The sequence below is a fragment of the Leptopilina heterotoma genome, unplaced genomic scaffold, assembly GCF_015476425.1.
Source record: "Leptopilina heterotoma isolate Lh14 unplaced genomic scaffold, ASM1547642v1 Lhet_130, whole genome shotgun sequence".
Lineage (NCBI taxonomy): Eukaryota > Metazoa > Arthropoda > Insecta > Hymenoptera > Figitidae > Leptopilina > Leptopilina heterotoma.
Window position 1 is genome coordinate 1,543,552 of NW_025110849.1, and position 14,288 is coordinate 1,557,839.

The 14,288-nt window shown below is 24.5% G+C and overlaps 1 protein-coding gene across 1 annotated transcript; it reads left to right on the forward strand.

Annotated features, from left to right (window-relative positions):
* Positions 1-1,008: 1,008 nt before the first annotated feature.
* Positions 1,009-14,267, forward strand: LOC122512979 (pleckstrin homology domain-containing family M member 1). The gene is made up of 4 exons (XM_043629188.1): positions 1,009-1,590; positions 3,738-5,075; positions 10,376-11,011; positions 13,802-14,267. Exons 1-4 carry the CDS (start codon positions 1,570-1,572, stop codon positions 13,958-13,960), a joined length of 2,154 nt encoding a protein of 717 aa, XP_043485123.1. The 5' UTR covers positions 1,009-1,569; the 3' UTR covers positions 13,961-14,267.
* Positions 14,268-14,288: the final 21 nt, after the last annotated feature.

Here is a 14,288-nt window from a genome sequence, read left to right on the forward strand (position 1 = left end):
ATTATATGTTTTATAAGACTTTTTTCTTAAAGTTACTACGACTTTAAGGATATTAACATTCTCATCACATATTTTTGTTTGCTGATGATTGCAAGATTAAGTTGACTTATATGTAAATGAAAATTTGAAAAAATTGATTTTTCAAAATTTTGAAAGTACTGTAGTTTTTGTATTTTTCAACGAAAATGTCTGGTTAACGAACTTAGCCTTCATTTTTACAACAACTTTAAGTGTGTTAAATTTAAAAACGATCGGATAAATTTTTCAAGAGTTATCGTGCGAACAAAATTTTGGGTCTACAGACAGACAGACAGACAGACACCATCGCCGGACCATGTTTTTCGGGTTCAGGGGACCCCAAAACGTAGATTTCATAAAATTAGCAAAAGTCAATTTTCGACCAAAACTAATACCTTCTCATGTGATGAGAATGTAAAAAGGGAGGAAGAAGTTAGCCGCGCTCTTTAGCGCGTGAATTGTTGCTAGTAATTTTTTAAAATGCTACATTTCTGGCCGGATGAAAATGAATTTTTTTGTCTTGTTTTCTTCATGAAATGCCAATTTATTAATCACAACGAAGAATGTGATTTTTATAGTATTTTTTGTAATTTGTTCCAATTTTGCATATCAATCGAAAGGACGTTGAAAAATGTGTCAGAAAACAGTGAGTGTGATTGTAACGTTTAATCATTTTTAAATTGTATAAAAGTGAAAAATGTGAAGCATTGCGATAAAAAAAAAACATGTTGAAATATAACCCTATTTTTTTACTAATCAAGCAGTAAATTGATATTCGCAAATATAACAATTTTATTGTAGATAAATATGAATGAATCAAAAAATATCGTCACGTATTTTTATTATTCTTTCATTAGTACCCATTGAAAACGTTAAAAACTAAAGAAATTTACCGTTTTATGATAATTTAAAAATGTGTCTTCGGATCACTTCAGGTAAATTGTATATATATATATATATAGGCAAGTTCGGAATAGTACGAATGCGTGATTGCGTGCGCATATCCTCGGGAATGGGAAAGAGCAAAAACAAGAAAAAAGAGTAGAAAGAGTAGTCAAGTTGTGTTGTTATGTGTTGATTTTTGATTTAAAGTTTATTGTTGAAAACGACGTAAATAAAATGTTACGCAATACTACGAGGGTATTGAACAATTCGGATAAAATTTAAAATACATTCGTTGTTATCAGTTTCTCCAAAAGTAAATGAAGATATTTGTTTGGATGCGTCATTCTAACCTTAAAGGAAAATACTTATATAGTGATATAGATGATATAATTCTTGAATACTAGCAGACGATTTTATCGGGTCGAAGTTCAAGTAATTTACTTTATCATCTTGCCTCATTGATAGTCACTTCGTACTTCCTCCTCAGCACAGACATGCTTGATACACGCGAAATTCCTTTTGACTCATACGTCAGTCTTTGTTTTGTCACTTTCGTCAAGGCAGCAGTTTTCGACTCCTACGATCAATCTAGGTGATGATTTTTTTGAACCATGATCGTATGCAACGATTGGATGCTCAGTAATTACGCAAAGTGTCAATTTAGCAATGATTTCCCTCCTGAGAAAGGTGAGTATTCTATTGTCAATTTTGTATTTGGAGAACAAAGTGAAATCAGGGTTGCCACGCAACCTGGAAACCTGGGTATGTCAGGGAATTTTATAAACCTTGAAAAAACCTGGAAAAATCAGGGAATTTCGATCGAAATCCTGGAAAATTGTTGTTTTCTAAAGTTATTGTGTTTATTCTTCAAATCTAATTTTACTTCAATATTTCAAAATTAATTCAATTTTAAAAGAGTTGTGTTTACAATTTTCATAAATAGATGAACTTCAAAAAAATTTAATTTGAAATTTTGAAAAATTTCAGTTTTAAATGAATTTAATTCGAAATTTTAAAAAACATAAATTTTAAAATAATTATAACAACTAAAATTCTTCTGAAATTAGTTAACTTTTTCAAAATATACTTAATTGATTATAAAAATATTAGATTTATAGAAGAATTTTGGTTAAAAACACTAAAACAAATATAAAAATTTCGCAAGAATTCAATTATTTAAAAATTATTTTCATAAATAATAACATTTTTTACAGGGATTCAATTATTTTCATAAATAAAATAAAACTCATGGCAGACTTTCAATTATTTTTAATACAATTTTAATAGAATTCCTGGAAAAATGTAATTATATTTAAAAATTGTATTAAAAATTATCAAAGAAATTGAATTATTTTAATAACTTTTGCTACAATTTATTTATTAGAATTTAAGTATTATTTTCAATACAATTTTATTTAAATTTCTTAAAAAAATAAAATTATTTTTAAAAATTTTAATTAACAATTCAATTTAATTAATTTCAGAAATTTGTCAAAATTCAATTATTTTCAATTTCTACTATGTATTTTAATAAAATTTCACATAAGAATTCAATTATTTAAAAAGAAATTTTGATAAAATTCATCTCAAGAATTTAATTATTTTCCAAAGTAATATAATTCTTTGCAAAAATCCAATTATGTTCAAAAATTTACCAAAATTCTCGTCAAAATTTCAATTATCTTTATAATTAATAAAAATTTTCTCCGAAATTCAACTATTTTCAAAACTTTTAATAAAATTCTTGTCAGAAGTTCAATTATTTTTAATACAATTTCATCAAATTTCTCGAAAAAAGAAATTATTCTTAAAAATTTTATTAAAATTTGTCAAGAGAATTCAATTATTTAAAAGTTTGTTGATAAAATTCTTTATGAAAATTCTATTTTAAGAAACATTCAATATGACAAAATATTTATTTTTGTATTTTTAAATAATTGAATTCTCGTAAATTTTCTAAATAAATATTGAATTATAAATGTATTTCAGTTAAAATTTTAGATGATAATTGAATATTGAAAGCGAGGATTTTTATAGAAATAATTGAAATTTCAAAATGTTTTAAATTAAAATTTTTGATAATTTGAACTTATCATACTTTTAATTAATAATTCTGTTGAATTAATTTTTTTCGGAAAGTTTAGTGGAATTTTTTTTTAATTATTTGATGTTTTTAATTTCTAATATATTTAATTGAAGAATGTCAAAATAATCAAAATTTCGTAAAATTAATTTGTAAACAAAACAATTTGAAAATTCTCAAAGAACTTTTTCAAAAATTAAAAAAATATTGACTTAAAGAAGAATTTTAGTTAAAAATTCTGGAAATGAATAATCGAAATGAATAATGATGAAAATAATTTTTGAAGAAGTTACAGTAGCAAAGTAGGAAGGTTAAATTATTATAAAACATGAAGAAAGCGATCGTTTTCTTCGGAGTGATCGCATTCTTCATGTTTTGTAATAATATTCTCATATGTTATTGAATTTGAAATTTTTGAAAATCTTAATTCTAATGGAAAAATAATAATGATTAAATATTTATTTAAAATTGAAGAATATTCTTGAAGAATATTCTTTAGAATCAGGGAAGAAAAAGTCAAAGTTTTGTCTGTAAATCAGGGGTGGAGTTATTTTATTTGGCAAAACTACAGTTATATTTTGCCAAAAGAAGTTAACTGAAAAAAATTACATTTTTTAACCTGGAAAACTTGGAAAAGTCGGGGAATTTAAAATGAGGAAAAGCGTGGCAACTCTGTGAAAGTGTTGCTAGAACTGTTGCGTCATATTTTCTGTTTCTCTGAAAGAAGAATAATTGATTTATTTTCCCTCAGGTGAATTCTGCAGCAAACAAGAGAGACATTCTTGTTCGGGAGTCGCTCCAAAGGCAATTGAATGCTTGCGTTATGGAAATGCAAAGTGCGCCAGGAGTCGTAGAAGGCATTCCCGTGTCGAACTGCGAAGAAACAATCGCACTTTGTTCCGTTTTGGAGGCAATTTTTCTTCATGGACTGAAGGACAGTCTTCTGAATAGAGTGACGGAAGCGCTGAGTGGTCCCGACTTCGACGCAATGCCACAGCCGAGTTTTTGGGGACCGTTGCTCGTCTTTTCCCATCGACAAATTATAGATCAAATACAGGCGCTGCCTCAGGTCACGACTGAGGTCGGTTACTGCAGGGCTTGGATTCGAATCGCCTTGAACGAGGGCTTCTTGGCCAGCTACTTCATGTCCATTCATCGAGATAATTCTGCACTGAAACCTTACTACAACAAGGCAGCCTTCATCAGAGACTTGGACCTCGTTGAAATTACCCAAAAGTTGATTGAGAACATGGACTACGTTCGATTTGAACTGGCCTGTAATTCGAGTCTGCTGAATTTTTGGTCAAGCACTCCTCTGTTAATGGCGGCAATTTGGTCTCCTCCACTCAAGTCTTGTCCAGTTTTCAGTGCAGTTGATATCGCAAAAACCATCAGCAACGACAGTAGCGACACGTTCGAGGAAATCGAAACGGCGAGTTCTATTGGAAGTTTAGGTTCCTTCAATTCCTCTTTATCAACCATTAACAATATTGGCTGCCTCTCGGAGGACGACGCTCTGAAAATTATTTTGAAAACCAAACACAGAGAGTTGCAAAATTCACAAGACATTGCAATCGGAACCGAGTCAACGGACGATGAGGTAAGGGACGATTTCAAACGAAGGGAGGGAAGAAGGAAAGAGAGGCGAGAAAGAAGAGAGGTTCATGAGAAGAAAGATGCAACAGTGGATGCAACGAGGGAAAGCAATGTGGAAGATGATAATTTAAAGATTCAGGAAAATGGAACTCACGAGCCAGACTCTCAGATTGAAGCAGAATTGAAGCAGAATGTCGATGATGAGACAGAACCCAGTAAAAACGAAGCACAAGGAGTGGGCAATTCTCTTGCAGGGAGATTAGGCTGGTCCACGTCTTTCGAAGACTGTGCATCTTCTTTGACGTCATCTGTGATATCACAAACTTCTGACAATAGATACACCCCAGCAGAAGCTCCCACTTACGATGCATTAATCAAAAGCTACAATCCTGCTGGATACAGTCTGTCTCCAGATCTTCAGGAACTCATCAACACTTATCCACTCAGTCAACCTATCCCTGTCGAGACGATTGCTCCTTCCGCCAATGAACAGGTACTTTTATTTAGTACTAAATGCTGGTCCCTTGAAAAACTTTTCATCATATTCAGGGTTGGCACAGGTCAGGGAAGTCAGAGATTTTTACTAAAAGTACTGGAAAAAATTTAATTTTTAAAATTCATGAGAAAACTCTGAATTTTTTTCCTTTTTTCCTCGTAAACTATATGAAATTACCACGAATTTTAATACGAAACCTTCAATTTTTTCTATTTCTGACAATAATTTCTTTTCAAATAACTTCATTTTTCAAAAAGTATCATAAAATTATGACTTATAAATTATTTAATGAATAACTTTTACAATTTTCATAAATACTAGATTGATAGAAGAATTTTAGTTCAAAATATTAAACAAAATTTAATTTTCGAAAAGTTCAGGCTTCGAAGTTAACTCTTCTACTAAAAGTTACTATTTGCTACTTTTTTGATATGAGGATACTTTTTGGCTACTTTTTTAAGCCTAATGCTACTAAAAGCTACTTTTCTAAACAAATAGTCAAATTTAGATTTTTAGTTTTGACATTTCCATTTTAAAAACAGTGTTAAAATCTAAAATCGTTAATGAAAAACGACAGTCAATAAGATATTAGGAAATAGTTTTACCGACATTTACTCTATCAATAGTGACTAATTATAAATTGTGTTTAGATTTTCTTGCAAATGATAACCTTTAAATTCCCTGTTTTTCCTGGCTTTGTCCTAATTTTTCCCGGTTTTATTTTCTCATCAAATTTAAATTTATTTGATTTCGAACATAAATAAATCTACCAATGGTTTCAAAAATTTGTATTAGATTTTTTATGAATAGTTAAATTGTTTTGACGAGTTTCTTTAAATTTTTTGCAAATAATGTTTTTTTTTTAATAATTTTAATTAAATATTTGAAAAATAATTGAATTAAATAAAGAATTTTTTCAACAAAAAAAAATCTTGTATCTTCATAATTATAATTGAAAATTTGATTAATTCAATTTCATTAAAATTTTTGAAAATAATTGAATTGTAGAGAACAATTTAATTATTTATAAAGATAATTAAAGATTCGAAAAAATTGAAATTTCAAAAAAATTTTAAACATAATTGAACTTCTGCGGAGAATTTTATTATTTTTGAAAATAATTGAATTGTTTTTTTTGAATTTTATGGAAATTTATGAAAATAATTGAATTCTTGTGAAGAATATTTTTCAAAAATAATATTCAAAAGAATTTAGTAAATCTGAAAAATTTTGCTATATTTATGAAAATAATTGAAATAATTGAATTCTTTCGACAAATTTTAATCAAATTTTTAAAAATAATTGCATTTTTCGACGAATTTGATTAAAATTCTATTAAACATAATTCTGTTTCTGCAATGAGTTTTATTATTTATGAAAATAATTGAATTATTGCGAGGATTTTATAAAAAAGTTTCAAATAATTGATTTTTAAAAAAAAAATCTAGATAAACTCTATTTTTAATAATTCAATTCCTATGAAATTTTCATTCCTTTAGAAAATAATTGAATATTCGTGTAGAATTTTGTCAAAATTGTTTTTAAGTAATTGAATTCTTGTTATTTATAGAAATAATTGAACTTTTACAATGAATTTTATTAAACTTCCTGAAAGTAATTTAGTTTTGTCGAAGTTTTACTATTTATGAAAATAATTGAATGTATTGCGAATAAATTTTTAAAAATAAAATTATAATTATACGGTGACTAACTTTCCTTGATTATTTTCGAAAAATTTAAATAAAATTCTTTAAAAGAAGTAAATTATTTGAAATAGAATATAAAGAAATTTCAATTACATTAAAAATGTTCAATTATTTGTTTATAAAAATTCAATTATCTTGAAATAACAGAATTAAAAAATCTAATTTTTCAAAATTTTCAAAAAAAACTTTGCGAAAATTCAATTTTATTAAAAAATTTGAAGTGTGTATCTTTCTTTAAGTTAACTAATAAAAATTTTAATTATTAATCTTCGCACTTAGAAACATGTATATGTCGTAGGCAATTAGAAGAATCAGCCAATTAGCTAAACGCCTAGGCGATTAGCTAAGTGGCGGCCAGTAGACAAATATGCTTGGAAATTATTTGTATTTGTCTACTGGCCTAACAAAATTCGCCATTTAGCTAACTGGCTAGGCAGTTGTCTAATCGCCTAACACGTTTTAGGCGAATAGAAAATATACATCATCCAATGCATGTAAGATTAAAGAAATATTTCACTTTCTCATTTATTATTTTATTGTAATATATATTTATACATGTTTGAACTAAACGAAATGTCACTTTCATCAAAATTATATTGACATAAGTTTTTAAAAATTTTCGCAATTGAAAAAGGAAAATAATAATTTATACTAAAATTAAATTTATTTCATAAATTCATAATTTTTGAATTCTGGTTTTTCATTTTATAGTTTTGTTTATTTTTCTCTTTTCAAAATTATTTATTCTTTGTTTTCGTAGATATATTGTTTACTTTTGCTATATTTAATAACTCGTATATTAGATTTAATAAATTAGCATTATTAGTATTTTCTGCACAGCCGTTGAAAGTAGATGTATATTGACATCTTTATATTATATATTTACTTTTAAAAAATATTTGACAAAGTGCTTTATACTTATTCGAATTTATGAAATAAATTTAATTTTATTTTAGTATAAATTAATATTTTCCTTTTTCAATTGCGAAAATTTTTAAAAACTTATGTCAATATAATTTTGATGAAAGTGACATTTCGTTTAGTTCAAACATGTATAAATATATATTACAATAAAATAATAAATGAGAAAGTGAAATATTTCTTTAATCTTACATGCATTGGATGATGTATATTTTCTATTCGCCTAAAACGTGTTAGGCGATTAGACAACTGCCTAGCCAGTTAGCTAAATGGCGAATTTTGTTAGGCCAGTAGACAAATACAAATAATTTCCAAGCATATTTGTCTACTGGCCGCCACTTAGCTAATCGCCTAGGCGTTTAGCTAATTGGCTGATTCTTCTAATTGCCTACGACATATACATTAGAATGTGACTCCTCGTAAAATTTAATTATTTATCAATTATTAAATTAAAATATGTACTTTGAAAATTAGATTTTCTAAAAAGTTTTTAATGAAATTCTTTAATTCTTTTTTTTTTTGTCACCGAGGCTACTATTTCCTACTTTTTTTTGTCATCGAGGCTACTTTTTCCTACTTTTTTAAAACTCATAATGGAGTGCGAAGCCTGAAAGTTACAAATCACTCCAGAAATTCAAGTTATTTTCAAAAATTATAAAAATTCTTTGCAGAATTGTCAATTATGTTCAAAAATTAAAAAAAAATTCTCGTCAAACTTTCAATTATCTTTATAAATAATAAAATTCTTCATCGAAATTCAATTATTTTTAAAAATGTTAATAAAATTCTTGTCAAAATTCCACAGGAATTCAATTATTCAATATTTAATAAATTTCTTTAAAATAATTCAATTATTTTCATAAGTAATAAAATTTTCACAGGAATTCAATTATTTAAAATACAAAATTTCATAAAATTTTTCGAAAAATATCAATTATTTAAAAAGATTTTTATAAAATTCGTCGCAAGAATTGAATTATTTAAAAAAATTTAACACAATTCTTTTCAAGAATTCAATTATTTTTATAAATAATAAAATTGTTCGCAGAAATTCAATCATGATAAAAAAAAAATTCTTGTCAAAATTTCAAGTATCTTTATAAATTAATAAAATTCTTTGCCGAAATCCAATTATTTTAGAAAAATTTTAATAAAATTGTTGGGATAATTTTAATTAATTTCATGAATAATAAAACTCATCGCAAGATTTTAATTATTTTTGATACAATATTTTAATCGAATTTCACGAAAAATGTAATAATTATTCTTAAAAATTTTATTAAAGATAATTGAATTCTTGTGATGAATATTGTTACTTATGAAAATAATTGAATTTTACAAAGAATTTTATTAAAATGCCTCAAAATACTTCAATTTTCGGGAATAATTTTGTTATTTATCGACCTAATTGAATTGTTTCGAAGAATTATTTATATAAATAATTGAATTCCTGTGAAAAATTCTAATATTTTTGTAAATAATTGAATTCTTCCGAAGAATTTAAAAAAATATTCTTTTAAATAATTAATTTTTTCGAGGAATTGAAATAAAATTTTTAAAAATAATTTTAGCATTTTTCGAGCAATTCCTGTAAAATTGGGGGCGGTATCAATATTGCCCAAAATTCAACTGTATACAGGAAAACTGCCCACGTTCAAGTGCACACGGGAAAACTGTATACAAGCAAATTTAAAAAATAAAATCATTAAATTAAATTTAAAAACTGTACAAATTTAAACTGCATACCGGTAAACTGACCACGGGAAAACTGCACACTATTAATCCTGCGATGAATTTTATTATTTATGAAAATAATTTAATTATTGCGAAAAATTTTATTAAAATGTTTAAAAATAATTTAATGTCTGTGAAAAATTTTGTTATTTTTGAAAATAATAATTGAATTCTTCATAAGAATTTTATAAACAATTGTTTTAAATAATTTATTTTTTCGAAATATAATAAATATTTATTATTATGAAAATTTTATTTCAAATAATTGAATTGTTATGTGAAAAACTTTATTTGTGAAAATAATTGAATTTTTTCGATTAACTAATTTAAATTCTTGCTTAGAATTTTACCAAAAACTTTTTTAATATATTGAATTTCCATGAAAAATGTTATTATTAGTAAAAGTTTTTGAATTATTGTGATGAATTGTATAAAAATTTTGTTAAATAATTGATTTTTTGTATTTTTTTTTTAAATAATTGAATTCTTCATAAGATTTTATAAACATTGTTTTAAATATTTAATTTTTCCGAAATATAATAAATATTATGAAAATTTTATTTTAAATGAATTCTCTTGGAAAATTTTAATTTATTTGTGAAAATAATTGAATTTTTCGATTAATTAATTTAAAATTGTATTAAAAATAATTGAAATTCATCGATGAGATTATATATTTATTTATGAAAATAATTGAATTCTTGCTTAGAATTTTATCAAAAAATTTTTTAAATAATTGAATTTCAATAAAAAATGTTATTATAGTGAAAGTATTTTTAATTATTGTGAAGAATTATATAAAAATTTTGTTAAAATCGAAGCCTGCATATTATTTCTTTTTAAAATGTTTATTTTAAAGAAGTTTATATTCGAAGACTCTAAGTTTTAGGTTGAAATTGTTGTATGTAGTTAATTTTAATAGGATTTAATTTGCAGATGTCTTTGAGCTTTGACGAGCAACTAGAAAGAATCCCACGGGAACGTGGACTCGACACTCAAAACTACAGTTGCTACGATTGTGGACAATCGATAGGAATGACTTTTGCAAAAGCTCACGTCTGCTTTTTCTTTGGAGGTTACTACTGCTCAAACTGTATGTCGGATGAAGAATTCTTGATTCCGTCACGAATCATACACAACTGGGATCTAAAGCACTATCCAGTTTGTCAAAGAGCTGCAACATATTTATTAAATTCCTCAGCTCTATTGGACTTGAAGACCATTAATCCGAAAATCTACTCGGCTGTTGAGCAAATGGCTCAACTTCAAACTTTGAGAATTCAATTGAATCTGTTGCGCGCCTATTTATTCACTTGTCGAGAACCTGTCATTGAATCGCTGCAGAAAAAAGTATTTCCCAGAGACTATTTGTACGAACATATTCATCAATATTCGGTGTCTGACTTGTTGGACATACCAAATGGTGCGCTGGCTCAACAGCTGCAAAAAATCATTGAATTCGCTAAAAGTCATGTGATGGGCTGCTGGCTTTGCAGTCAAAAAGGCTTCATTTGCGAGGTCTGCAAAAATCCGAAAGTTATCTATCCATTTGATTTGGACTCGACTTATCGGGTAAGAGAATTTTATTTCCATAATCTCTGACAAAAGTTTTTCTAGTAAATTGCTTTCAAAAGTTAAAGAATATAAACATAAATTTTCATTTATACATTTTTACATTAATAATAAAGAAATAAATGGGAAATTTTTTATCATCAATTTATATGATAAACTATAGTCTAGTGAGTCAACTATTTTAATAATTTTTGTAATAATTGGAAATTTTTTTTTTATTTTAATTTCAAAATCTGAAAGTACTTACAAATTCAGGGACGAAAGCAAAAACAAAATGTCTAAATTATCATAGAATTAGAAATATTCATTAATTTTATATACAAGGCTCGAACTAGGTCCGTAAATCCCGCAAATTTACTTGAAGTCCGTAAAAGTCAGTGTTTTTTTTTAAAAAGGTCCGTAAAGTTCGTAATTTGATAGAAAAAAGACGAAAAGTTCGTAAATTGTACGATATAATTAGGAGAATTTTAGAGAAATTACAAATGATTGCAGAAATTCAATTATTTTCAAAATTAATAAAATCCATCGCAGAAAAACAATTACGTTCAAAATTTTTTAAAAATTCTCGTCAACATTTCAATTATTCTTAGAAATTTTAAAATTTTTCTCCGAAATTCAATTATTTTCAAAAATTTTAATACTATTCTTGGCAAAATTTCAATTATTTTCAAAAATTTTCCTCAATTAAATGATTTTCAATATTTATTATTTTAATAAAATTTTTCGAAAGAATTCAATTATTTAAAAAAAATTTGGTAAAATTCTACGGAAATATTTTTAATTATTTTCATAAAATAATAAAAATTTCACTGAAATTCAATTATTTACCATTTTTTTTATAAATTTCTTCGCAATAATTCAATTCTTTTCATGAAAAATAAAACTTTTACAGAGATTCAATTATTTTCGTAAATACTAAAATTCTTTTTAGGAAAATGAATTTCATTAAAAATTTTAGATTATAATTGAATATTAAAAGCAATATAGCGTGAATTTTTAGAAATACTTGACAATTTGAAAAGGTTTCATATTAAAATCCTTGAAAGTTTGAATTTTTCATAATTTTAACTAACAATTCTGTAGAAGAATTAATTTTTTTGAAAACGTTTATTTGAACTTTACTTGAAATTATTTTTTTGAATTTTTTATTTTTTAACATATATTTAATTGAAGAATGCCCGAATAATTGAAATTTTGTAAAATTGAATTGTAAAATAAATAAATTATGAAAATTCTCATAGAACTTTTCAGAAATTATTAAAAATAATGGATTTATAGAAGTATTCTAGTTAAAAATGAATTTCAGTAAAAATTTAGATAATAATTGAATATTAAAAGCAATATAGCGTGAATTTTAAGAAATAATTGAATTTTGAAATTAATTTTTTTGAAAAAGTTTAATTGAATTTTTTTAATATTATTTGCAGTTTTTATTTTCTAATATATGAAGAATTTACGAATAATTAAAATTTCATAAAATTGAATATTGTAAACAAATAGATTTGAAAATTGACAAAGAACTTTTTTGAAAATTATTATAAATAATTGATTGAAAAAAGACTTTTAGTTAAAAATTCTAGAAAATAATAATTGGATTGAAATTATGAAAATAATTTTTAAGAAGTACAATCTATATTAATTATCGTTGTATTCCGGTAATCTGTTCGTAGTTTGAAGTTAGTTGTTTGTTTTTTTTGTTTTCTAATTTTTTAAATATTTTCAATTTTAAAATTAATATATTGAAAATTATTGAATTCTTGCAAAGAATTTCATCAAAAAATTTGAGAATAATTGAATTTCTTACACGAATTTTATTATTAATGAAAATAATTGCATTTTTGCAAAGAAATTTATCAAAAAATTTAAGAATAATTGAATTTCTTACACGAATTTTATTATTAATGAAAATAATTGCATTTTTGCAAAGAAATTTATCAAAAAATTTAAGAAGAATTGAATTTCTTAAAAGAATTTTATTATTTATGAAAATAATTGAATTCTTGCAAAAAATGTTATTAAAAAATTTTTAAAAATCCTAATTAAATTCTTTTGAAGAATTTTTTTTAATTTTTTTTAAAATGCTAATAATAATTTTATTTGGAAATTTTCACTGTAATTGAATTTTATAAACAATTTCTTTCAAGTTTTTAAAATAATCGTGTTTCTTAATACTTGAAATTAAAAAATTAAATTATTGAATTTTATTAAAATTTTTATAAAATAAGTGAATTTCTTTTGAAAAATTTTATAACAAATTAAGAAAAAAATTGAATTCTTTCGTGAAATTTTTTTTGAAAATAATTAAATTTTTGCGAAGATGTTACTATTTAAAAATATAATTGAATATAGTGAAAGATTTATTAAGATTTAAAAAAATAATTCAATTCTTATTTGAATTTTTATTAAAAATTTGAAAAAATTTCTTTCTTTCATGATTTATTAAAATTTTAAAAAACAATTGAATTCTTTCGTGAAATTTTATTATAAATTAAAAAAAATTTAATTTTTTAGCAAAAAAAATTTACTATTTTATGTAAATAATTGAATCCTTGCGAAAAATTATATTTAAATTATTGAAAATATAAACAATAATAACTTAATAAATGAAATCTGTAGATTTCACTCGAACCAGTGAAAGTATTTAAAAATACGGACTTTACGGACCAAAAATTAAATTATAATTCCTAATGTTGATCTTGAATAAAAGCAAAGAACATTTTCCTTTTAAAATAGTAAAAATACTCATTTAGCATTTATTGATAATTAATATGAAAATGAAAATGATTACAGTGCGGAGCGTGTAATGCTGTTTTCCATTCAAGCTGCTTAAATTCTAGTAAACTTTGTCCAAAATGTGAGCGAAGACGAAAAAGAATGGATCCTTCTCAATTGGATGTAGGAAGTTCAGAATTGCCGCCAGAATCTATCATCACACCTCTATTAAATTAATTATTGTTATTAAATATTTTAAACAGTATTATTGATTTAGACAATCGATAAAATTTTCAAACAAAACATTATTTAACATGTTAAAAAACTTACTTGTATAAAAGATAATATTTTCCTTATTTACAGATATGAAAATCATATTTTCTTCTCAGAATACTTTATTAATTTAATTTTTCGAGTTTTCTTTTTTTTTCTTTTGAACTGTAAATTCTGTAATAGTTTATATGATAGCCTTTATAAAAGGCTACACTCTCTATAATAGACTATATTTTCTATAAATAGTTCAAATAAATTTCTTTTATTTAACCAAAACATATTTTAAATATTT

Coding starts and splice junctions, on each gene's coding strand:
- LOC122512979 (XM_043629188.1), top strand. CDS start 1,570: ATGATTTCCCTCCTGAGAAAG. Junction 1,591..3,737: donor TGATTTCCCTCCTGAGAAAG/GTGAGTATTCTA, acceptor ATTTTCCCTCAG/GTGAATTCTGCAGCAAACAA. Junction 5,076..10,375: donor CTCCTTCCGCCAATGAACAG/GTACTTTTATTT, acceptor TTTAATTTGCAG/ATGTCTTTGAGCTTTGACGA.